This window comes from Chionomys nivalis, chromosome 2 (assembly GCF_950005125.1).
Source record: "Chionomys nivalis chromosome 2, mChiNiv1.1, whole genome shotgun sequence".
Classification (NCBI taxonomy): Eukaryota; Metazoa; Chordata; class Mammalia; order Rodentia; family Cricetidae; genus Chionomys; species Chionomys nivalis.
In genome coordinates, this window is record NC_080087.1 from 32,428,813 (window position 1) to 32,456,059 (window position 27,247).

General features: G+C 38.4%; 1 protein-coding gene across 5 annotated transcripts in view; it reads left to right on the plus strand.

The window, feature by feature from the left end:
- Ahi1 (Abelson helper integration site 1) overlaps window positions 1–27,247 on the plus strand; it is a 142,765-nt gene that overhangs the window by 96,934 nt on the left and 18,584 nt on the right. For all 5 annotated transcript variants that reach the window (XR_009055621.1, XM_057751696.1, XM_057751715.1 and 2 more), the window contains 2 exons: window positions 17,257–17,419; window positions 20,489–20,586. Coding sequence is in view for 4 of the 5 variants with exons in the window: in XM_057751696.1 (XP_057607679.1) it covers window positions 17,257–17,419; window positions 20,489–20,586 (261 nt within the window). In the remaining variant the exon portion in view is untranslated. The remainder of the gene's footprint in view (window positions 1–17,256; window positions 17,420–20,488; window positions 20,587–27,247) is intronic.

Consider the following 27,247-nt stretch of genomic DNA (forward strand, 5'->3'; position numbering starts at 1 on the left):
CTCCCTCCCTCCATCCATCCTCTCCCCTCCCCTTGTTGAGACGATAAGAAACTACAGAATGGTGCTGGTTGATGACACCGTCCCTGGAAACTCGTGCACCTTCTCTTTCCCAAAGGTACAGCCCTACAAGAAATTAATTTTAGGTTGACAATAAAAGAAAACCTATTTTTTGCCAAAATATAGGAAAATAACATGCAATCTTAACAGCCATGTGTTCATATTTGAACCTAAAATAATTTATACTTTTAATAATGTAAATATATAATATGGTACTTGCTTCTAAGATGAATTATTTTCTAGAGTAGTATTATTTAGAGTGGATGTTTTATTATAGTAAAAGAATTCCCTATTGCTCAATTTCTCTTAAAAGTTATTTTACTGCATTATTATGGGAGTGACATTGTACCTGTTGTCTAGATAACAAAAGACAGTTATACTATTTACTATAGTAACATACATAGAATGGTATTTTCTTTTAGTCTCTGAACATGCGTGTATGAAATAAGCCCAGGTAACTAGTTTCCAGTTGGAATTTTCCTAAGATGATGTCATCTAGAAGACATCTGCTCTCCCTTCAGCGTAGTCCCCTCATCGTTTGGATAAGTCTTCCAAGCTCTTCAAATCACTCACCATTTTCTGTTGTGAGAAACAGCTCATCATTTTAAATGAAATAGAAACAATATTGAACTGCATCTGGATATTGTCTTGTGATTAAAAATTGCCTTCCTAGAAAATTGTCTTTATTATATATTTGATTAGTTTAATGTGTTTTATCATTTAAGGTATATGATATGTATGTCATGTTAGTCACTAACAAAACCATGAAAAATATTCAACTGTAGGGTCGTTCCAGTTTTCCTTAGTAAGTACACTAAGAGAGTAGCTACAACATTATGTAAGTTTGATTCATTACTAAAATTAGAAGCTGAAGCCGGGCGATGGTGGCACACACCTTTAATCCCAGCACTCGGGAGGCAGAGGCAGGCGGATCTCTGTGAGTTCGAGACCAGCCTGGTCTACAGAGCTAGTTCCAGGACAGGCTCCAAAGCCACAGAGAAACCCTGTCTCGAAATAAATAAATAAATAAATAAATAAATAAATAAATAAATAAATAAATAAATAAATAAGTAAGTAAGTAAATAAGTAAATAAGTAAATAAGTAAATAAATAAATAAATAAAATTAGAAGCTGAATTAAGGAAATTTGTTATTTTTAATGTATTTGAGTAATGTACTCAGTCTTTAGATTATTTTCATACTTTTGAAATTTAATCTTACAGGCATTCCTATGGCACCTGTGTCAAATTTCTGGTTCATATGTAGATTCTAGAACCCTAAAAAGTACAACCCATAAGTTTTCTTGCTATGTAGTTTCTGAGATGATTATAGATGAATTTCTGTTATTAATTGAAGTATTAGAGCCTAATCCACATGGAATCAAGAGCAGGGATGTTATTAGTATTTAAGGCAGGTATACAGTAATGACCCCAGAAGAACCCTGAGGTCGGAGCTGGTTCTTATGCATGTAGTACTTGGCTCTTGTCTTAACAATTCTGTTCCCATGGCTAGATCATGAATGGTAGCTACTAATGTATTCATACCATTTTACCTCATATAGTCAACACATTTTTGCATATATACCATATACACACGTGCATGTGTGCGTGTGTGCATGTGTGTGTGTGTGTGTGTGTGTGTGAACTTCCCAAACCTCCAGCTCTCTTTTTATAGGTTGTTCTGAGGTAGGACCAGCTACTCTGGTGTTTCTTTGCTACAAACTGAAGAATGTTTTGCCTGCCGTTGCAGTCCTTCAGCCTGCTGACAGTCTTGGCTCATCTCCACAGAATCACAAGTCTCTTCATTATCTGATTCCCTGAGGTTCTCAGGACAGATTAAGTCTGACTTTTGCAGAAGTATAGTTCTACATAACTTTTGTTCTTGAGCTCTTTAATTGTTTAAGAGGCCAATATGTTTATGGGAAAAAGAAGGCAATCAGTCCTTAAAAATTATCACCATGAGATATTTGTAAATGCAAACCTTGTATTCCCTGGCCTGGAAAGCTCAAGTATTAAGCCCCTTTTTTGCCCAAAAACAAAATAGAAAGGGAATCACCCAAGATTTGAAAATGGCTAAGTGACACCTTGACTTGTCTGGAAACCTCAGTGCCCCTCATTCCTACCTGTTACCTGTTCTTTCTTTGCTCTTGCTCCTAGTGCGCCAGCCAGCAGCCCATGCCTTGTAGAGTACTAAATGCTAGTTTTGATGCTAGCCAGGAAGTAACTTATTTCTCAGCCTCTGTCCCAGGGAATGGTGTGCTGCTTCTTTAGAGTCCCAGGTGGAATTCTGAAGAGTTTTCAGTTAAATATATGGTTATAGGGGCGAGTTTGCTTCTTAACACTGTAATGCTGTGCCACATAGGTAAATATAGATTAGCCTGAAAACAAAACCACCGCTGTGCCTTTGTTCTCCATTGCCTAGCCCTGTTTTCAGTTGACTTACTTACTTTTTATTTTCATTTGTTACATGAGCACATGAGTGTTGTTGGGTTCGTGGGGGGGGGGGTTGTCTTTGACATACATAGCACCCTGGTTTTGCACTACCTTTAATGGAAGTTAGGGCTGTGCCTGAATGGATTGATGCCCTGCATCAAAATAAGTCACACTTCCCTTTTGATTTCTATGCTGAGCTGGTGTTTTGCTTTTCCTTGTTTTAGAAGTGAAGAGTGAGTCTGTGGCCTGGCATGTTAGGCAGGTGCTCTCCCACTGAGCTGAACTCCCAACCCTGCACATGCTGAGGTCTTAGTCTTGCCTCTACCTAAGAGTGCATTTCCAAAAACAAACAAAAAAAAAGAGATGAATTAAGTATACATATCTAAAACTAACTCTCGGTATTCTTTGTGCAATCATATTTTTATTTGGTAATATAACTTTTAAAAATATAATAGAAGTTGATCATCTCTGCCTTCTGGCAGAGTCTTAGGCAAGTTATTGAATGTTAGCCTACTACTCTTTTGTATAGCTAACCTGTTAGGCCTGCTTGTACATTATAGGCTTTATTTTATATGTACCTAATATCCCAGTTCTGATTTGAAGATTAAAACTGGAACTTTCTTCGTGTTGACTTTTTTGCTGAACAGTATTCACTTGAACACTCTACAAAAATGCAAGCAAGGCACATTAGTCGATTATATGAAAATTAGATGATTATAGAAAGATTATATGAAAATAATTAGATTATGCCCTTTAAAGACTGGTCTGTGCACCTGCTGATGGCCTGTGGCAAGGTAAGGGTAAATTATCAGTCTCTAATTTTTCAGAGGTCCTTGTCTGAACCCTGAAATGCAGGTGTAAAAGTTAGTTAATAGTTAAGTCAGCATAGGCATGAGTCCTTTATTTGCTTTAAATGAAGGACTTATTTGCAAATCAAAAAGAAGCCCCAACCAACATGAATAAATGTTCCTTGGAAACACAGTTAAAGTATACCTGCCTTTTAATATGTTATCATATGCATAGCATGTCATTTTATGTTTTGTGGCATGTTATTATACTTGCAGAAGACATTAAAACATAGTAAGCCATGCCAAATGTACACATGCTTCTTAGTAATTTGAGTTTTGTTATTTAATCTCCTCAATAAAATAATAAAGCAAAATGCAAACAATATCAAAATGGCCTATTCTGATTAATGACTTGAATTTTTTGCAAAGATCCTACCTTTCACATCTTTATAATTACTAATATGCTTTGCTCTTATTTGTTCAGTGATCCTCTTACTGAGCACACATTTTCTTTTAATAGATGGATTTGAAGTAGTTTTAAGATTACGGTTTATATTTTCTAAGAAATTTATATTTGTACATCTGCTACAACAGGTTCAGACAAAGTACAGTCTCTTATTAGGGTTATGCCTGTTGTGAAATACCTATTATTTGTCAAAGTAGCCCTTTCATCATTAGGATTTAAAATATCCAAATTGACTTGAAATTTGAATGTTGGCTCAATAGTTGTTCATACATTCATTCTTTGGATTAACAGTACAGTTTTTAAAGGTTAACTGATGAATTTTTGTCACATAACTTACTAGTATTAAACCTTAAAGTTTTAGACTTGTTTTGTTACTTTTTAAATATTTGAGGTGTCCATGGTATTGCTTGGCCTCAACACTAAATTTGTTCATAAATTTATTGATTGAGTCATACAAAGTAAATTTTATTGTGTCTCTTTGAAATTTTATGATAGGTCTTATTTTGCAGCATTTTGGATCATTATTGCTATATTGTTTTCATTGTTTAGTCCTGATGCTGACAGAATTCCTACATTCTCTATTACTACATTTTATAAAATACTTTTTATACATATACTTATGTACAGTATGACAATTTCATGTTTAATGTATTGTTGTAATATCATACTTGTAGATAAAAGTATGGATTTAAATGAAATGTCTTGATTCAAAGGGCACACTTTATCTTCTCCAATGTATAGCATTTTCCAGGAATTCATAGCATGTAAACTGAGGTGACTATGCCCCTATAAAACTCATAAAATAGAACCTATGGTTGAGCTCTTCCTGTAGGTAATTGCAGGGTGGAGAGGGAACCTGTAAACTATAAGCTTTTATAGCTTGCCATAAAAGAGCCTGTTTTCATTTATCAATGAAGTAGCAATTCAAAGCAGTTCTTCTAAAATTTCTACTGAAACTTGAAAACAAATGCAAAATAGTTGCTCTTTTAAAACCATTTATGACTGTTCATAATAAACAGTATATTAAGTGCGTGCACATTCTTTCTCCTCGGAACATTGTAAATTATAAAGCTTGTGTTGTTTCTCCCATTGCCACTCCACTGACATTGTTTGTAGATTTCATTCTAATTCTCTTTTTGCTTTACTATTTTTTTTAATCCATCAAACTTACTCTAAAATGGTCCTATCTCTGGAGCACTATAAAGTAACAGTGACAGGAACTGAATTCTAAAGTACCAGCAGATACACAGTATACATGGGAAAAGAGTATGGCAAACATTATTGAAATACCAAAACAAAACTAACAAAACATATAATCCATGTCTTCACAAACTAGGAAAAGTGTCTTTAACTAGTTCTTGCATCCATAAGAAAGATGACCTATACACAGTTTAAAAAAGAAGTATAAAATGACCAAGCAGGCTCAGAGCAATTATGGAAGGGATTTCATGTCACCATGGCAGCGTGTACACAAGTACAGGAATACAGAATAGGCCTGAATGCTGTAAGGATTCCCAGGACCAGAGTTACTTGGGAATGCAGGTTAGGGTAAGGTTGTACTAAACTGGATCTTAAAAGAGGGACAAACTTTAAAAAGTAATAGGACACTCGAGACCGAAGTGGCAGTGTAACCAAAGATCATAGGAGGAAGCGCACACAGTTTATAGACTGATAGACACCTCTGCTTTCCTTAGTCACAGAGAAAGATTCCATAATCCCTTTCATCTACCCTTGACTCTAAAGCCAGAACCACAGGGCCAAAGCTGCCAAGTTGTGTTGCTTCCTGGGACTGGAGCATTCCCTACACCCCACTCAGTTACACCTCCGCCAGCTTTCTGTTTTCAGTGCTTTCCTTCGCTGCATGAGCTTGGCTGTCCTGAATCTCCATCTGTAGACTAGACTGGCCTCAAACTCAAGGATCTGCCAGCCTCTGCCTTCCCCATTCTGGGATTAAAGTTGTGCGCCACCACGTCTGGCTCTAAGTTTTTCTTTAATTCCTCTTCACAAGTTGGAAACTTGATTGGGTGGGATCTTGCCCTGAGGTCACCCTTTATTCCATTTCTTAATCTGTTTATCTCTTTGAACACAGGATTTAGCTCCATTCCACTTCCTGGTGCTCCTTTTCTCCTAAATTGTACATTTTATATTTTTACTTTCTCAATTTGTTCCCTTTCGTTATAAATCGTCATTAGAGTTAACACTAATAACTACATGACAGAGACTTTACTAGGCTGTTTTTGAGATTTCCTCTGCCAATAAAATTATTCTAGATCTCTTCATATTAGCCTCAGGCAGACTCTTCAGACAAGGGCAAAAAGCAGCCACATTCTTTGCCAAAACATCACAACAATGATCTCTAGGCAACATAGTTCTTCTCTGAAACGTGTGGATCCCAGGCCCCCAGAGTTCTAATCACCCTCAGCACCACTCTCTTCCGTGCTTCTACTAGGATGGCCCATTAATCAGCTCTTGAAGCAGAAATTTCGTTCATAATTGTTACTCTGGTTAGCACACAGGCAGACTTGGTTCTGGAGAAAGGAGCCGAGAGTTCTACATCTTGATCAACAGGCAGCAGGAGGCAACTGTCAGGAGCATAACTTGATCAAAAAGGCGATCTAAAGGCCTACCTCACAGTGACATACTTCCTCTACCAAAGCCACACCTACTCCAAAAATGCCACACTTCCTTATAATGCCACTCCCTATGAGTGCCATTTTCTTTCAAACCAACGTAATAGCTTTCTCCAGTCTCTTTGGAATTGTCATATTTTATAGTGTCCTTTTATGAATTTTCTGTTCAAAACATTAGGAAAATACAAAACAATTAAATGGCAGCTACTGGTTTAATTTTAGGTAACATTGTTTTTCTGTGTTTTGCTTAAGAATTATTATTTAATTGTATTTTCAGTTTTATTTTATATTTAACAAAGTTGTAATTGTGTATCTTTTAAAACAGGATTTAGTGATTACTTAAAATTTACCATTTGTAAAAAAATAATTAAATTTGATCACTTTAAAGAAGTATCAAAATATTCTACAACAGAAACCAAACGTGCGTCAACCGTGTTGTTAAAGAAAACTTTCATTCAGAAGAGAAAACAGTGAACATGAAATATTTCTTATTTCAGGATAAATTTAACTAAAGGGTATCAAACAAGAGACAGAGGGCTCAGCTTTAGTGATAAGAACCTAGCATTTATAAGACCCTGGGTTTGATCCCCAGCCTTGAAATAAAATAAATAAAGACTATCAAACTGGTACTGTTTTTAATGCTTAGTTGGGCATCCATTGTCTTCTGTGACTAATGTTCAAATAATAAGTTTCTTTCTTCGACAAATACAAACAGAGCAGATTCCGTCTTCCTGGGCGCTATTTGTTATGTCATCAGCCAACAGCAAGTTGTGCCTCGGCCAGAGGTGGCAGCACTGCTGTATCTTAACACCAACACCCTTGGCATAACCACTTCATTGAGTCACAGGTTGGCTAGGTGCGTAAAGACCATGATGAGTTCGTAAAAGGAAGAACGCTTATTCTATGGTTGCATTAGATGTTGGAAAGCTTCCTGATTACCAACGTCTCCTCACAAACTCCTGGTAGCTTAGTACAGCCTAGGCAGGCTTCACTCAGAGCACTTTGGGAATTGAGAACATATTTTACCAAATATGGGAATTAATAAAAAGATTATTTTCAGATTTATAGTTGGAGTTAACATCTGTATTAGAATATAACATCATCTTTATAACTTTAAATGTTCTAAAGAAACGTTTTACTGGAAACAATATTCCTCTATGAATTGAAGAGTTTTTGAAAAGTTAAATAGCAATAATTATCTCCAACATATTGGGCACTTTCTGTATGCCAAATACTGTGTAAAGTGTTTTTTATAAGTGATTTCATTGTCTATCATAATTCTGTAGACAAGGGTATTCTCATTAACATCATTATATGCCAAAGGAGGCAGACAGTCTTTTAAGATCATCTAGAAACACTTCAGTTTAATGTGTTAATGCATTATGGAAGATGGACCAATAACAATAACTCTAGAAGTATTATTGATCCACATTAATAAGTCATTAAATTTCTGTTACTCCATAGCACAAGGCAGATTTTGTGGAAATCATGAGTTGCTCAGGTAATAAGGGCAGTTAGTCCTGTAACCCAGTTGCTATTTTTAGACATCTGCTATATGGTGTCTGTTAGCCCTTCTAACCTGTGTTACATTACTGTAATGGGTAACACTAATAAGGTAGGTAGAGAGCTGTGTGACAAAGCCCGCAGACTGCTGAGGGACTGGGAAGACCTTGATTTGGGACATAGCCCAGTACAAGTGCCTTCCAGAGATGCTTTCTGAGAGAGCCGTTATCGAAAACATGTCTTGTAAAGAACTCTATCAGCCCAGGAAGAAGTCTCAAGCAGATGGTTTGAGGTAGTGGATATAACCTAGGTGAGTTCCTAGGAAAAGTAGCCTTGAGGTTTTCAGTAGCTGAGGGCTGAAAGAGATATGTCAGTGTAACCTGGATATGAGAAGGGGATCTTGGGGTTTGGTGGGAAGAATGCAGGCCAGAAGCTGTGGTTTTTCTAGTGCATAGGCAGAGTCACCTGTGACCTTGAGAAAGGAAATTAGGGACACCTGCTGCCCTGCAGCTCTGCACCCACATGCCACAGACAGCTGTTTGAAAGCCAGGAGTGGAGGAATGAGAAGGTAGTTATGAGTGTCTCCAGTGAGAGGGGTTGGGCCTCCTTGCACTCTTCCTTGAGACCTATTTTGAAAGCTCACTGAAACACTTACATCTAACACCTAAGTGAATCATTTTCCAGCTGTTATTCTAATCGTGACTATTGTTTCCATTCTATTCAAGAAAATAATCTTTATAATCAATATTTAGGGTGTTGCTATTTGAAAACTTACAAACAAAACAAAGCTAAAAAAAAAAGTATTGCCCAATAGTCCTGTCTTCTCCAGGGCCTTCCCATTTTGCTCTAGTTTTCTATGACATTGCTAGCAGCCTATTGGTTCCTACAAGTAAACACTTGGTAACTGTTAGGCTCCTTTAGTTGCAGGTACCCCACATATGTTGCTTTCTCTGTCCATTGTAGTTCTACAATCTAACCTCTTACCATTTGCTATCATGGCCAGAGTCAAGAGTCTGCTCTCTGACATGGAAAACTGAATCTTCGTGTTTGTGCATTTACCTGTACTGTCGTTATGCTTATCCTAAGCACCCTCACCTCCCACAACCATTGTTCCAGTTGTAACTATAATTTTTCATAACAACTACACTTTAATTTGGTTCCCATTCCATAAAATTTAGCCTCTTATTACGTGTGTGTGCGTGTGTGTGAGTGTGTGTGCGTGCGTGCGTGCATGTATTATGTAGCCCCTTGTATCAGGCTTACTGAATGTTTTCACAACGTTCAACCTTGTACAGTGTGTCATAATGCATTCAGTTTATTAGCTGAAGAGCCATCAGTAAAGACACCTAGCATCAACCTCTGGCCTCCATATGCACACAAACTTGCCTGCTCACACACAAACACATGTGTTCAAGAATATGCCAATTTGCATGTATACATACACACAACCCATGTATTTGTATCCTCCCTATTTAGGAGAATAACTGTATCATAATATGGTAAATCTATATATAATATTTTGAGAAACTTCCAAAATGATTTCCTAAATATTTTAATCACTATTAAATCCTACCAGAAATGAATAAAGGTTTTAGTTTTTCTGCATCTTCACTTATTATTGTTAATTTTTTATTTGTTTCCATTTATCCTTGAGCTTTCTTTTTTGGTCTAGTGGTTATTTAAAGTACTTTATTTAATTTCCACATATTTGTGAATTTTCCTAATTTCGCCTTGTAAGTGATTTCCATTTCAGTTAGTTATAGTTGTTGAATATGCTTTCTATGAATTTGAGTTTTTAAATTTTATATCCTTAAAAAGGTTTAATTTGTGGTCTCACATATTGCCTATTCTAGAGCTATTTTATTTTTCTAATTCAGTTTTCTCTTCAGTGTTCTGAGGCTGTATATGGTAAATCCATGCTTGTGCTTACTTTTATCTTCCTGACTGACTGGCATTTTATTATAAAACATCATTCTTTGCCTATAGTGACAGGTTTTGTCTTGAAGAACATTTTGCCTGATACAAAGACAGCTACTCCTGTTGGGGAGGCTGTTCATCCATTCCCAGCTGCCCAGACACAAAATAATCACTTAGAAACTCTATTATTTAAATCACTGCTTGGCCAATCACTTAAGCATATTGCTAGCTAGCTCTTTTATTTTTGGTTAACCATTTCTATTAACCTGTGTATCACCACGTGGCTGTGGCTTACTGGCAAGGTTCCAGCGTGTCTCTGCTGTGGCTCCATGGCTTCTCACCGACTCCGTCCTTTTTTCCCAGCATTCACTTCAATTTTTCCCACCTAGCTCTATTCTGCCAAGCCACTGGCTGAAACAGCTTTATTCATTAACCAATAAAAGCAACACATATCCAGACGAACTTCCCACATCATGCTCCAGTTCATTTAATGGATGTCTTTTAAATCTGAAGTACTCCTCTTATACAGCTTATTGTTGATTCATGACTTTTATTCACTCCTGTAGTTTTCTTTTTGAAATTTTAATCTATTTACATTTAACTCAATTACTGATAAGGTATGGATAAGTCTACAATTTTGTTTAGCTTTTTAGTGTTCTTATGTATTTTTGTTGTTATTCTGTTATATTTCCACTGTTAATTTCGGGAAAGGTAAATTCATATCTTTCTTTTGCTCTCCCTTTCTATTTTTTAGCAGTTTTATTGAGTTGTTTTCTTAGTAATTACCTTTAGAATTTCAGTTAACATCTTAATATAATTTAATTTGGATTAGGAAGAGTTTTAGTGTCACTCTTCCCCACCTTTATCATCTGTGCTGTTGTTTTCATTATGTTTTCATGTGTTGTAAGCCTATCAGTATGTATTTATAACTACTTTTATATCAAGTTCCTTTTCAACTAGATGGGTATAAAAAGAGTTACAAATAATGTGGGTTTGTTGTTGTTTTGCTTGGTTTGGCATGTACATGAGCTTATCTATTAATATTCCACATCAGATACTCACATGCATATACATGAACTTGTCTATCAATATTCCACATCAGGTACTCACAGGCATGTACATGAACTTGTCTATCAATATTCCACATCAGGTACTCACAGGCATGTACATGAACTTGTCTATCAATATTCCACATCAGATACTCACATGCATATACATGAAATTGTCTGTCAACATTCCACATTAGGTACTCACATGCATGTACATGAACTTGTCTATTAATATTTGGCCTTGTTGCTTTGGGGGCTGTGGAAGGAGAGTACAACATGGAGAAAGTATGTATTGAAAATGAAGCTGCTCATTGTAGCCAATAAGCAAAAAGTTGAAAAAAGAGACCAGGACCCCATAATTTGTTTTGAGCAAAAACTCTGCTATGTTTCACTTGTTAAAGGTTCATCCATCTTCCAGTGGTATCACAAATTCAGGATGTATTTGCCCCCGTGCTCTAGTTAGCTTCCATAGACCCTAGATCCTGATTGGTAATTAGTTTTCAAAACATATGGAGGGACACAGCAATTCATAGGAGCTCACTAGTCAGCATATAAAAATGAACCTTCACATATAAAGTGCTTATTTTTGAAGCCTAAAGTAAAATTTATGAACTCCCATTTTCATTTCTAGCTGTTACTAATTATCACTGAGGACCTTTCTGCTATGGAATTGCGTCAGTCAGATAGAAGATTTTATAATTTATATATGATCCAGTATATTCATAGTTTAAATTACTTTTAAATCAATGAATTATTAAATCTGAAATAATATTTGAACACATGTAGTAAAATAAATCGAAAGTTAGGTGTACCAGATACCATCTTACACAAACCTCTTATTTTAAAGTCATACAAATCTGGTGTTTTGTACTGTACTTTACCTGGGACACAGAGAAAGACTGGAAATTCACTCTCTTGATTCTTAGTTTGATATTCGTTTGATTTACTCATGGTTGTTGTTTTATCTGAACATAATATAAATCAAATGCTTTCAAATACTTTGATAAAATATTTATGATTTTGCGTATACCAGCATTATAAAGCATGACAGCAACAAAGCTTTTGTCTAGTACAAGACGATATGTTTTGTGAAATTATTTGCTTTCTTTATCTCTGATTCCTTATCTGTTTTTATCCAGAAAAGATTAGTTAAAAGTACAGCTTCTTGATTACTTTGTACAAATACTCATCAGGTTCTCTCATATTGTATTCCCATTCCCATAAATAATTAGAAGATGATTTGCCATACTATGCTAGGAATAGGGTGTGCTTTTCTTCATTCTTCTTATGAAGTAAAATAGAATCCAGTGTCACTATGTGGAAAGGGGTCATATAACATTTAATGATGAGTTTCTACACAATTCGGGATTTATCATTAAATTTCCTTTCACGATATTTTATCTTATTTCTGCTTTAATAGTAAAAGCAATATTTCTTAATTAGTATTAGAAATAACATCCTCAAAGTTTATTAATTTTAAGATAAATGCTAAACAGCTCTTTAAATTTTATCTTATATTAATTAATTGGTAGAAACTTACCAGTAAGCATTATACATGCCCTTAATTGTTTGGATGAATGTCCATCTGCCAATTGGGAAAATTTGCATGTTCTGGTAGCAAGAGTAGAAAGACATGAGTGGAATTATTAGCAATGTTGCATCGTGGCAGTGAAACCAATTTAGGCCTAAAGTTGTCTCTTAAATTATTCTGACAAAACTTAAAAGTTCTCCTGGGAAGGGTCAAGATGACCTTAGGTCACTGCATGGCACAGCAAGGTCCAACTCACATTAAAGGAATACAGGAAAAACCAACTCATTTGCAAAGCAAAATGCACATTTTGTAGTTCCATGGAGGAGTTGTAGCAAACTCCTGCAGAGTTGGTAACTAAAACAAGCAAAACGCATTGTTTCACAGTTCTGAAGACGAAAGTGTGAGACCAAGTAAACTAAGGAGAAAGCACAGAGAAGGTAGTAGAGTCCCGGTGTCGCACTTGTTTTAGGCTGGCAGAGCAAAGTTCTCCAGTGAGGATGAAGCCAGCTGAAGCCCTGCTTGCTTGAGTGTATGAGTTTATTCAACATACTTGGCTTGGTAAACTGCCTGAGGGCATTATGAATATTGACTATTGGATTTCATGCTAGATAAAAGTACAAGGAACAGCCAGACTGCTGAACTTGACTGTTCAATGTTCCTACAAGGGTAATTGAGAATCCTTCAGAGATAGTTAAAATGTTTAATTTCTTGAAAGATATTACAAAGAAAACTCCACCTAGCATCTTATAATAACCAGGCTAATTTTTTAAAAATACAAAATAGTGTCCAGTAGGTAGTTCCATTAAGACTAAAAAATTTATGCATCCATAACCAAAGTTTATGCCCCATTTGGGTAGTGCACCTATAATCCAGGATTTTGGGGGTGGGGGGTGGGCTGAAGCAGCAGGATCATGAGTTCAAGGCCAACATGGGATACAGTGTATAAAACCCTATCTCAAAAGGAACCCTGACTAGAGATATAGCTCAGTGCAGAGCACCTGCCAATCCTATGTAAGGCCCTGTGTTTGACTGCCAATACCCACTCCTCCTCCCCGCCCCCCAAAAAAAGAAGGAAGAGGAAAGAAGGAAAGAGGAGAGTCAGACAGAACAACAACAAATGACCAGCCTAACTCAGTGTGGTTGTTTGTACCTATCGTTTCACCATCACGGAGGCTGAGGCAGGAAGATCACTTGAGTCAAAAAATTTGAAGCCAGCCTGGGTAACACAGAAAGACCTGGTCTCAAAAAACAAGCAAATAGAAACAAAGTAAATATTTTTTTTGCAGTCTCCTTGGCTTTGAGAGATTCTGTTTTGAATAATCATGATCCTCACTCAGAGTGGCACAGGAATAGTATGCTGTTTTCCAGTATAATGTTGAGTTAATTGTATGCAATATTCAACCCTTCTGTAAATAGATTACTGTTAGATGATTTTTTTTCAAGTGTAGACTTAATATAAATTATTAAAGTACATTTAAGGCATGCCATGATAAGCTATGATTAGGTATATTAGATGCATCTGCCAATTATGATTCTTAAACTTAGAGGTCTGTTCTTAGAGCTAACAGTTTCAAAAGTCAAAGACCAGCTATATTTTTTTAGAGATTTTTTTTTAGAGATTTCCCTTTTATACATATTGCAACAAGTTCTCATAAAACATTCATCTGAAATAAATTAAAAAGTCCATTTGTCACTGCCTCCAAACATAAAAACGAGCCCGTGTCCTGGAATTCAGCCCAGGCCACAGAAGGCCCTGATTGTCCATGGAAGAAAATTAAGGATTGAGGGGCCCAAACAAAGTGGATTTTATAAAACATTTCATTTCACAGACCTTTTATTGTCAACATGTAATAAGATGTATACACTAGCACTTATCTTTTAACATCTGTTATAGAAAAATTTCATAACTACTCTTTTATCTCAAGAATTGAATTATATTGCAGAAAAGAATTCTGTCCTACATACATGCAGACCATTGTAGGGTGCCAAATAGTAAGTGACAGAAGACACGCACTGAGAATCTTCCGAACAGACTGTTGATAGGGAGGCTGCTGGAACAAGAGGCTGATCCAGATACTGTTCATTGGAGACAAAGCGCTTGCCCTCTTGCTGGGTTTTTGCCTGCCGACTTTTTTTTTTTTTTTTTTAAGTTTTGCTTAAACACTCAGTAAAATCTTGTAGATAGAAAGGTCAGTACTTATTCAGAATTTGCTGCCAAATTCAACCAAAGAAGATCACCATTAAACTCTGATTATCAGAAGAGAGTATGTGTTTTCATATGAGAAGGTAATAGCGTTTTGGATAGGAACACATACTTGAATACCATACCACCAGCTTCGCCTGAGCCACATAGTTTCTGTCATGAACTTTCCATAGAAGAGAAGAGGCATAGCCAAAGATCAGACTCCACTGCCAGAATGTAGACTGTTGGCATGACGGGCACACTAGTCCTTATTGTTAGACACATAGACAGCTGTGCCAGATGTCAATAGCAATGTCATGATGCCACACTCCAAAGACTGTTCCATTGCTTCAGAACTGCATTTCCAACTTCTCTAATGCTGCAGTTCTTTAATACAGTTCCTCATGTTGTGGTGACCCCCAACTATAAAGTTATTTTCATTGCCATTTCAAAACTGTAATTTGCCACTGTTATAAATCATATTATAAATATCTGTGTTTTCAGGTAGTCTTAGGTGACCTCCATGAAAGGGCACTTTGACCTTCAAATGGGTCCTGGTCCACAGGTTGAGAAGCACTGATTTAGAGGCTAAAGCTTCATCAGCCATCATCCTCCATCAACAAGGATGGTTGTAACGTTTGATGAGGAAGGCATTGCCTCTGCCTTAGAGGTAGCACTCAAGAGACAGTGTAAAGATGGAACTTAGGCTCACCAGGGCTGGAAGTAGATGCATGGGAGGCATTCCTCATGTGTGCTTCCCACATGAGGTTTTATCTGAAGCCATCAAGTTGTGGAACTACGCCAGTCTGCTAGAGCTGCTACCAGAATACACAAACTTGGTGGCTTAAACAGTAGGAATTTACTTTCTCACAGTTCCAGAGGTTAGTAGGCCAAGACCAAGATATTTTTAGCTGTGTAGGTTTCTCCTGGGGCCTTTTTTTCCTGGCAGGAGGTCACCTTTACACTGTGTGCTCACATAGTCCTTTTCTCTGTGTGCCTGTGTGCTTCTGGCATCTCTTCCTCTTCCAAAAATAGTGATCCTATTGGTCAGGATGACTTGTGACATCACTTAACTTTAATTGTCTCCTTAAAGGCTGTCTCTCCAGATATATTCATATTAGGGGCTAGGGTTTTAAGGTTTCATTTTGAAGAGTGCAGTGTGATCCATAACAAAATGTGTGTGGCAAGTTCACAGGTAATAGCAACTAGTAGCGTGTAGTCTGTGTGCTGCATTTGGAGCCTAAGAAAGCATCCAGTAATGGATGGGCACTACCATAGGGGTATAGTGGGCAATCTCATGCTAGGTCTTGTGGAACCTCTCTCAAGAGCTTCTTTCCTCAACAGACCCTTGTGGAAAATGTAGTGAAAGCATTAATATATCACTTTTATGAACTAAATTAGGATTGGTCCACATGATGACGTAAACCTGATGTGGCGGCTTTCTACATGATACGTTTATCCAAGCTGATCCTCCTGCTGTCCTTCAGAAGAACTAGAACTGTACAAATAAGCCTGCTAGCCTCATGCAGCCACAGTACTCCCTTGACTGTGTCATCAGACCCTGCTAACTACCCAAGTGTTAGCTTCCCCTGCCTTTGACTACCATTCATAATGCAGGGCTTCACCATATTGAACCAGTTGGGGGTTCCTCTTAACTGAACTCAAACATGCTATGGAATGGGCCTGAGGTGCACACCTACACACTTTGCCCATCTAATTCCTAATTGTCCTTTGGTCTCCCACAAAGCCTACATGAGGTAACTCCTCTAGAAATGACCCTGCTGCTGGTTTATCACTGTGGCTGCAGCACCAGCCACAGTAGGATTGACGTAGTTTCAGAGGCCATTTCACAGTTTGAAGCCCTGTCTAGTGAATAAACAGTAGAATAAACATATTCATGTGTATACATATTATAATGCCCACTTCACATAGCGCAACAGATCTGAGATGGACTGAGCTCTCTTTCCAAATGCTAGAAAGGACTTTTAAACACTCTGCAGCATCATTTTTGACTTGCATGTAGTTTTTTTTTTTTTTTTTAAGAAAAACAAGTCAAATAGGATGTATATTGTTATAAAACAAGAAGAATATCATAGAAAGGCCTTTCCTCTTAGTTGGTGTCTAGCGAAGATTAGCTTTTAAAGGAAAGTCAGAAGGTGTAGGTGCTGTTATAAAACTATCAAAAACTGTTTTTTCAAGAAAAGTTTTTCTCAAAAAGAGACTTCAGCAGTAAAGCCAATAATGATAATAGAATTATATAATCAAGTTCTTCCATTGAGCTTTTCCTTTTTTGTAAAGCTGATAACCTGAAGTTTTTTTCTTTCAGAGGCATCTGCTTAGAGCAGAGAATGGGACCTCAAGGTATACCAGAAAGCACTTCTAAGAAATGGAATGGTGTGTGATGGGCTGTTTTTTTTTTTTTCTTCAAAGTAATTTACTTTAAAACTTCAACATCTGGTATTTTGAAACTAATCTTTGTATGTTGAATACTCTTAACCATTTCTCAATCCCACAGTCTTTTATCTTGCTTCTCCTGCTGTGTTCCCACCACCCCTGATCCTATTAGCAACCCTTGAGACAGCCTCAGGTTTACCAAAGTCCTGCTTTGGTTTCAGCTGCTCTTCTGCAAGAGGAAGTGAGTGTTGGGGCTTTTTCTGTGGCACAGTTGTGATAAAGCTGTGGTGGTCTTATCTCTCTCTCAGGTCGTGGCTCTTTATGACTACACAGCGAGCCGATCAGATGAACTAACCATCCATCGCGGAGACATTATCCGAGTGTTTTTCAAAGATAATGAAGACTGGTGGTACGGCAGCTTAGGAAAGGGGCAGGAAGGGTTTTTTCCAGCTAATCATGTGGCTAGTGAAAGTAAGTGCATGCTCCCTTCCTGCTACCCTAAGATGGTAAAATTGTGCCCAAGATTTAATCGTTTTCTACCCTTTCGTGTACTATCTACATAACCATTGCATGAGTTTACCAGTAGGAAACATTTTTCATTCTTGCAATGGAAAAGCTGGAAAGAGGAGGCACTAGGGTGCCAGAGAGCTCCCAAGCTGTGAGATGGGAGGTGATCCCTGGGGACCCTCCTGCAACTACTTCCTGCAGCTCCTTCTGCCCTGCCAGCTGCTACACACAGTTCTATCAGCTCCCCGCTCGCCACAGTGACTCCTCAGTTGACTAGCATCTGAAGAATCTCAAATCCCTCAGCTCTCGCTCTTCCTGTTTGTATCCCTCAGCTCTGGCCTTCTGAACCATGAGTGAGGGGCTGGCTCATTCGCATGCTCACTGAGCAGCTTTAGTGAAAAGAAGAGTGAACAGGAGGAGTCCTGATGAGGCCTTCTAAGATCTGGAGTTTTGCTGTGAGGCTTTGCAAGGTGAAAATGGAGCCGCCACAGAAAGCCTGAAAGTGAGGTGAACTATCACGAGAGGAGCAGGCAGCAGACTTCTTCAGAAGAATGCTCTAACAGCAGCTGGCCTGGTGGCATGCTAGGGAAAGCCCGGCACTCTAGTCAGGAAAGCCACCTTGGAGCCCATGCCCAGCAGTTGATGGAGACCTGTGGATCTCATGAAGACATTGAGCTCCATCTGCTAAGTTCTCCTACACAGACACTCATACAGTTCTGACTTAAAGTGAAATAGGCAACACCGTTATGAGTACTTATTCTCTTTTGTTTCTACAAAGAATTATTCCTAATAGTCTATTTTTATGCTAATCTTTGAAACCCGTTGAAACCAAACTAGGAGTGAACAGAAGTACTAATACTAATTCCCTTCAAGGAGTGAACAGAAGTACTAATACTAATTCCCCTTCAAGGAGTGAACAGAAGTACTAATACTAATTCCCTTCAAGGAGTGAACAGAAGTACTAATTCCCTTCAAGGAGTGAACAGAAGTACTAATACTAATCCCCTTCAAGGAGTGAACAGAAGTACTAATTCCCTTCAAGGAGTGAACAGAAGTACTAATACTAATCCCCTTCACGTTCCGATTGTGAGAGCAAAAGGAGAGTCTTAAAACTGAAAGGAGGAAGAAGAGTGTTGTACTAAATTACTGTGCTAGATGAAGGGACTTCTTTTACTGTCCCCCTGTAAGGAATGACTGACAGCTTGTAAGGTCTCCTGGAGGCACAGTGCATAGCTTAAAGATAATGCAGAGTGGAGAAAGCTTAAGGGATAATGGAAGGAAACTGTTGTCGGGCAAAGAGATGGAGTTAAGAGGGTGTTAAAGTCCTCTCCCACATGCCCCACACTTCTGAATTCCTGGCTGCCATAAACATCCCCACTCCCCCAGCTCTTTCCTGGGCCAGCTCTGGAACAGGGTCACAACTAAGTTTAGTGGCCGTGGCAGAGCTGTCGTGAAGCATGGTAGTATGTCTGTGACTTTAACAGGAATCAGCCTGTTCCTGTCAGATACCAGTGAAAACATCTGCAGATACTGTTTTTACTTGGCAGTATAAAGAGATCATGTGTCTCCCATAGCATGTTCTGCAGAAATAAACCCTTAGGCTCGCCTCTCTTGACAAGCTACAGATAGATGATCTGCAGGGAGTTCAAATCTAACAAAGCTTACTTTCCTTATGTAGTGAGCACCTCCAATGACGGCTGACGGCTCTGTGCAGAATTGATGTCTCGCCCTCACTCAGGACCATCCTGCAGCTGTCGGCATTTCTTGCTGTGCTTTAGAATGATTAATACTTCCTTTAGTTGCTGTTTCTGGTGAGAGCCTTGTGTAGGTGAGAGTAGGGAGCAATCAGAATACTTGAGAATATAAGAACTCAATCTCACCCTTCCGCAGGTTCTTTTTCCCTTCTATCCTATTTCTTTCCTAAGTTTACCAAAAACTCAACTGCCGATTTTAGCATTAGCAGGGAAAATTACTCTCAGCAACATATCCCATCCTAAAACTAGTGGGAGGGATCGTCTTTGATCTGTAGCTGAAGCCACATTCTGCAAAGCGAATGTGTGTTTATATATGAACAGAATCTCTACCTACTGTTCAGCTGAGAACAGGGGCGTTTAGGAGACCAGCACCATAAGAGGAGATAGCATTCCATTGTGAAAGAGTCTGACTCTGTCTGAGCCACTGAAAAGACAACACCGTCAGTTCCTCCTGGTCACATCTGACACTCTTTTCTCAAGATATAAAAAACCTAGGGCTAACCCCAACCCATACTCACATTCAGCTAAAAACTCATAATCTTAATTGTGCAAGTTCAATTAAATATATCTTTGGAATTTCTCGATTTTGATTTACTCTTAATTAAAATAGATTTTCACTTTAGTACTTTAAGATTCCCATATGATTTTTTACATACATATACTTCATGTAGACTCAATAGACTATGTAGATTATGATCTTAGATTAAAGGGGTTTTAAATTTAAATCTTAAGTATTATCCTAAATCTGTGTTATGCATTCTTTGTTTCCCAATTATCCTTCAGGGCACAGTTCTGCCTGCTCTTCAGAGCTTGACACCCCTTCCACTTCCTCTGTTCAGGATTCTCCATCCCCCATATCACTTTGGCTTTGATGTTAGCTGCCTTTCCAATGATGCTGCATTTGTGGGCATGGCTGCCTCTAGGCAGACAGGAGCTCCTGGAGAGCAGAGACTGTGTGACAGCCTAGCAGTAACCTTGCATACAGCAGGTTCCTGGTAACTGTGTGTTGAGAAAAAATGAAATAAGCATCTATGTGACTACATAGCAATTGAATTGATGCCATCTGCATTCTAGATCTTCATGATTAAAGCTTGTTTACCTGTAACTAATGGGTCAGACTACAGACTACCTTAGCGAGCATATCCCTCATCACCTGCTGCTACAACCGAGCGTTGAATATCAGTTTCTTTACACTTAAATACCTGCCCTCCTTCATAGTTTGTTCTCTGGTGGAACAGTGCTCCTGGATCATATCTATGACTTCCTGTTTTAATTCCAGCACTGTATCGAGAATCACCTCCAGAGGTAAAGGAGCGATCTCCTCCTTTAACTCCCAAGGAGAAAACTAAGACAGAAAAGCCTTCAGCTTCTCAAAAGGTACGTATTGTCAAAAATGTGTTACATAGATGATGCTTTGATTTTTTTCAATCTGTATAAAATATTCCTTTATTTTTCATGCTTATGATATACCATTGTTTACATTGTTATTTCTTTTGATCTGGGCACCCATGAGAAGTATATGAAGTAAATGTTGTAGCCATTTTCCAGATAAGGAAACTGAGGAGGCTCAGAGAGGATAGAGTTCTAGCCCCCAAGTCCCAGCCTGTGCTGGTATGCAGCCCGGAAGTGGAGCCTGTGGCTTTAGGCTGCTGCTCTCCACTCTGCGCTGGCATCCCCAGCATCACCCTAACACCGCATCAGCCTCACCTAGAAGGCGCACACTCACCAGGGCTCACAGGAGTCTACAGAATAAAGACGCCCTAGCCCTCAAAGACTGCTCCTTTTACTTGCTAGTAATTGAAGGCACTTTCAGCTGTTATCAGCCAGAGACATGCCATTGCCGTTTAAGGTCTGTGCCGTCAGAAAGCAGTATCTTTTTGGTAGGAATAGTATTTCTTATGCATATGGCTTATTAGCCCCTTTCCACTTATGACATTAGCTCTTACACACACACACACACACACACACACACACACACCAATATGTATCTTGTGGTTTTAGAATTTAACCCATTCTGGCTCAGACTTTCAACACATAGTTACTGAGTTCTTCCATGCCGTGCATTGTGGTAACTCCAAATGAAGCTGGTATAAGTGGACGAGGCACTTACCCTAACGATTTTGACGGACTGGTGGCAAGCCATGTGTGAGCCGGTAGTTTCAACAGACTCTTGGAACCAGGATGGAGATAATATGCCTGTTTCATTGGGAACATGTCGGGAGAAACCTTCCATTCTGTTCTGGGAAGGCCCAGACATAGTTCCCAAGGGAGAAATGCATAGCCTGAAGCTTTGGAGATTTAAAAGAAGTGTTACAGGAACTTAGGACAAAACATTCCTGAAGAGGGAGGACTTGAATAAGGTATAGAATGTCATAATTGTAGCTGAGGAATGTAGGTTTAAAGGGGAAAAGTTGAGGAGAAATGGAGGCCACAAGCAACCTAGTGCACTCTGCCATCCTCCAGACAAGGGTTCCCCTGGGGGGGGGTACCCCAGGAAATTACATAAAATGATTTTAATTATAGCACTAGCACTAGTAGTTAAAATAGAGGTAATAAAACCTAGCATGAGGAAACTCATTAGGGATACATAGAAGGAAAATACAAGACTGAGCCAGAGGGATGAGAGGTAGGCAGAGGCTGTGGTTGCCTGGCTTTTCATTATTCAGCTGCTTAGTGGCCGAGAACCTAAGGTCACTCTGAAGTGGCTGGGTTGGTCATAGCTGAATAGGTGACAATGCTACAAAATTAACGAGCTAGGAAGCTTTGGGAACGGTGCGGTGAGACAAGGTGGCTGTGGAGAGCTGGTCAGCTCGGTTTTAGATATTTCAGTTTGCTACTGATGTCTTCAGAGATCCCAGGTAGAAATATCCACAAGCACTCAGAAGTGCGGACTGGGATTTGAAAGAAAGTAGAGCTCCAAAACCAAATGAAGAGGAATTAGTGTAGTCAGTCTCCCTGCTGGAAGGTGGGGTTTGTGGTAAAGGCCATGGCCCTGATAAGGTCTGCGGAGTCAGAAGAGAAGGAAGCCAAAGGCAGAGCCCAGTTGACACTGGTATTAAGAGAGTCCAAAAAAAAGAAAGAAAGAAAAAGACATGCCCTGGAATCTAAGGGTGACGCAAAGAATATATTTAGGCGTGCCCAACATTGTGATGCTACAAAGTCCCTGCTTGAAAACCATGTATTCGAGTTACAAAAAGAAAAAGAACACAAACACACACATGCACTTACAAGTCTCTAATATTTAAATAAGTTTAAATGATATTTTAAATAAGTTTATTTTAAATAATCTTGTGTTGGACCACCCTCCTAGCTGTCCTTGAACTTGTGGGATACAGGCTGCAGGTTGTACACGCCTGCCAGTCAAGCCGTTGGATTATCTGAGCATTTGGTAGTCAACAGGACCCTGATAGCTTTGTGCTGGAATTAAAGTGAGAAGCAAGTGGAAGCCATTCTCGAAAGTTTCACTTCAGAGAAATGAGGCCAAGAGAGTGAGGAGTTGTTGGAGGAGACAAGATAGCCAGTTATTTTTCAAGTATTGAAGAGACACAGACTGATATGCTGTGGAGGCAAAATCAAGACATAATGAATTGTGGAAGGCGTAGGAGTTTGTTTCATTACAGAAGAACAAAATGCTAGATAAGTCCTGGGTAGACTAGAGCTTCTCAGCTGGTAGGGATTTTGCCTCCCAAGAGACATTTGGCGAGATTTTTGTTGTTATTTCAGCTACGAGGAACAGGTCGGGGGCAACCGGCATCTCTGCAGGATTTAGAGGTCATCACTTACCCTCTACAACTCAACAGAGAATCTACTAACAAAATATGGCAAGAGAGTCGAGCTTAGAACAGCATCCCTTTCAAATGCAGGGGGTAGGGAGAAGGGATAACTTGGGTAAAGTCTAGAAATAAAGAGTGAGAGATTTCCTGCATGTTTCATCAGTTTGGAGAAGACAGAGAAGAAGGAGAAGACTGGTAGACCTGGCCAGGTTTGCCACTAGGTTACAGGAAGCTCTCCTTTCTACTAATGAACACCAGATTTACGAAATTAGGCAGAGGCTTGTCTTAGTTGGGGACTGTTATAACAAATATGTAGTAATTTATAATGGCTTACATGATGAATAATTTTCACAGTTTGGAGACTGGCAAGACTAGCAAATCCAAGGTTAAGGTGCTAGTAGATCTGGTATCTGTTGAGGTTGGACTTTGGTTTGCAGCTCCATTGCAACCTCACAGGATAGATAGATAGAGAAGAATCTCTCTTATGTCTATTTTGTAAAAGCACAGATTCCACTTGTGAAGATTCTATCATTATCTACAAAAACTGTCATTGTGAGGCTTAGAAATTTAGCATGGGGATTTTGAAAAGCTACATGTCGCCAACTCAGCAATTCTATACTAAATTTACAACCTAGATAAATCAGTGCAATGGAAATATAACATTAGCATGGGGGCAATAACAAAGCTTTTGGTTTAGTATGAAATGCAATGAAAGATCAAGCAATCTTGGTGTCCCCAATTTGCACCATACTGATCATTAAGGCTATGTACTCCTGACCCTAAGTGTCTTCCTCTCCATTATTTCTGTTAGCCACAGGAGAAACTAGGAGTTTTCTATATTTAACTACTCATGTGAAATTGGTCTTGACCTTCCTCTTCCTGATGTCCCAGTGTTCCTAAGGGACCACTTACTCCAGAGAACTCTGACTGCCTGTATCCTTCTTCTCCTTAGATGGACTCACTGTGTCATGGTATAGTTCAAACTGCACTTGTGTCCAATTTGGATCTCCATCCTGCAGACACACCCTTCCATCCATCTCCCAGCATGCTAGTTCTTCAGATGGCAAGCCTAGCCTTTAAGGACCAAACCTTAATTCTAATAGATCTCAGGGAAGCATACAACATGCAAATTAAATAGTTTTTAAAATGAAGTAGTTATGCCGAGGATGTAGCAGAGTTGTAGAGTGCTTGCCTAGCATGCACAAGAATGGTTACCAGTATTAATGCATAAAGCAAGTGTCACACAGAGTAAGAAGCCGTGTGGGCCAGGAAATAGGACATTCCCACAGAAAAGATGGAGCTTGGATCGGGGTTTAAAGTTAAGGTTGAATGAATTTATTTACTGGGAGAATATAATTTGATCTGTCTATATGAATCCATGTGTTAGACTAGAATCCTACAGAGAGCAGTGGGTGTAATTCAGTATTAGAGTGCTTGCCTAGCAATACAAGATACTGGTTCAGTCTCCAGTACTTTAAAAAATTGGGAACGTGCATATGTTCCTATAAATAGATAGACAGACAGGCAGACATCTTCCAGTGAATTTTTTGTTGAATGTGTATTAGACGGTGTGATGATTCCTGGAGAGAGAGAAATGATCTGTGCTAATATAAAAAGAAGTCCCCAATAAATATGATATTGCCCCAGGCACTAAAACGCCTTGAATACTGAGTCATTGAATCTGACAATCAACCTTGATAAATGTGAACCTACACATCCCTAGCACCTAGTTTATTGTATTTTTAATTAATTCTTTATCAAAATAAGTATGGTTGATTTGATCAAGATTCTGTCTTATAAACATACCATAAGAATGCATCAGAGATTTAATTTTGAAAGCAAGCCTTTTCTTATTATCGTATAGAAGATAAGCTTTTTAAAGAGCATGAAAAGTGACTAGGATTTGTGGGAGGTCTGAGTACATAGCATTATGGAGCTGTGCCAGGAGTGAAGCTATGATTCTAGCTCAGCTACTTCATTGTACAGATGAACAAAGTGAGATCCATAAAGTAGAGAGAGACTCATTCAGATGACACTACTAATAAGGGGTGCAGCCTCCATAGTCTCAAACCATGTCCTCTGTTCTCGGCCATCTTGTTAGAGTAGACAAGCATTAACTTCCACAGCCAGGTCTTATGTCACTGTGGTTTTTTACATGCCTGTTTTATGTTTGTTTCAGTGTGCCTTCTTCTCATGGAACTTGTAAGAATCATGTTCTGTTTATTTTAGTTTAGGTTTTGTTTCTGTTTTTGAGATGGGGGTCTCATTCTGTTGCTCAGACTGACCATGAACTGCTGGGTACAAGGGTTCTCCCACCTCAGTCTCCCAAGTAGCTGGGACTACAGGCATGTTCCAGTGCTCAGTTTTATTCTCTATACTTTAAGGAAAGAAACCTCAACTTTCCTTTTTAAATTGACTTCTATTTAAACTATTCAATAAAAAGTAAAATTACGCCTTTCAGTGGCATGGCAGCTGCCACCTCCTCCAAGGTCTCTCAGTGGACACACCTGCTGTGTGGCTCCATGTGCAAATCCTGACACACTGAAGTGGGGGTGGCTGGTAGCAGCATTGGTAGCCTGTGTGGAGATGGATGTTTCCTCCAGGCTCATCTAGGACTTCTCTACCAAGATGTGCTGCCAATTCGCATCTAGTAGAAAAAAGCCGTTCTAACAATTTGGTCTTACTTTTTCATTTCTGTTTTAAACATTTTTAATTAGTTTTACTATAAAAGTAATGCATCCTCATATTTTATAAAATTTAGTGAATAAAAAATAGTATAGGATTAAAAATAAGTCCTGTACACTTATAATCCTGTTAATTCTAAGCTTTTCATGGCCTTCTAAAATCTCTGCATGTGAGCAGGCATGACTTCATTCACGTTGATTTATTTTATTAATTATAATTATACTTAAAGTTCTTTTTACTCTTACTAATACATCTTGCACAATTTTTATTGACACAGAAAAATTGTATTTTTAGACCATTTTTAATTACTAAAACACCCAGAATATTCTTAATTCCTAAAATGTTGTGGGTGTTGTTATTTTTGATAAACTCTCAGTTTTCTTTTTTTTTTTGAAATTTTTTTAAAAATTACTTAAAATTGAGAAGCATCATTTATCTTCTATAAGTAGCTCATCATTGACACAGGTATAATATGTGTGTGTGTGTCTCATATATAGTTTCAACATATAATTTCAATTGCTGCCAGAATTAGTGAAACTTATACACAGGAATGCTAGATGTCTTCTGGAAATACAGCAGTCATGGTGCTGCTTTGGTTATTATCTGTAAAAATTCACTAGACAAATACTAACCATTATTTTTAATTTCCCAAGGTAGTTCTAAAACTATATATCATAGCTCTTCTTCATGTAAAAAGAATGTGTTTTAATTATTTTCAGTTTTTCCCTGGCATGTAGAGTCAGTAAGAGCAAGTTGGTTTAATCAAAACGACCAATTCCTAATCCAAAGTGCACTGTCTAATTATAATCAGTAGCATCGGCCTTTTTTATTTTGTTTTTTGTTGTTGTTGTCTAGTCCAAAGTAAGAACAGAGAACCCCAAAGCATCGGATAATAATTCCATCATAGTTTGTCTCCCAGTGTGCGCACACGTGCGCGCGTGCGCACACACACACACATTTTACACTAGTGGTTCCTGTTACCATCTCATGAAAACATTAGGTACAGGATGAGGCCCCATGTACTGCCGCTTGTTTTTAGATTATCTAGCCTAGCGCAGGGTTTAGAATATTGCCACGAGCTCTGAAATACAGAGTCGTTGGGACAGTCCCTCAGCAGTTTGACCCCAGAAGTAGGTTTAGAAAATATTCCTGTTGTCCTCTTAATTAAATTTATATTTTTAAAATATATATATGAATTGTTTTCCCATTTAGCAGCTCGCTCCTAATTCGAGCCTAAACTCAGCCTTTATCACATTCCGTTTTATTATGCCCATCTTCCATCAAAAGCTCAATTTATAGACTAATAATAGATTTTCAGTGAACGGTCTGTCTTTTTTTTTTTTTTGTAAGACACACAAATAAGTATTTTTAGGGGATTTATCCCAGTTCTTTCAGAATGTATTATGGGCGTGGACTGTTTGCTTGTGTAAATTCATTGATTTCTCTGAGGTAAGAAGTCTTGAGTAAGACTATCGAATGTATGACATATGACATTACACTCTACTGTGCTGTTGTCAGTGTTCCACGTGGCCCACGACTCTCCCCTAAGACTCTTAAACAGAGTAACACAGTGTGTTCTT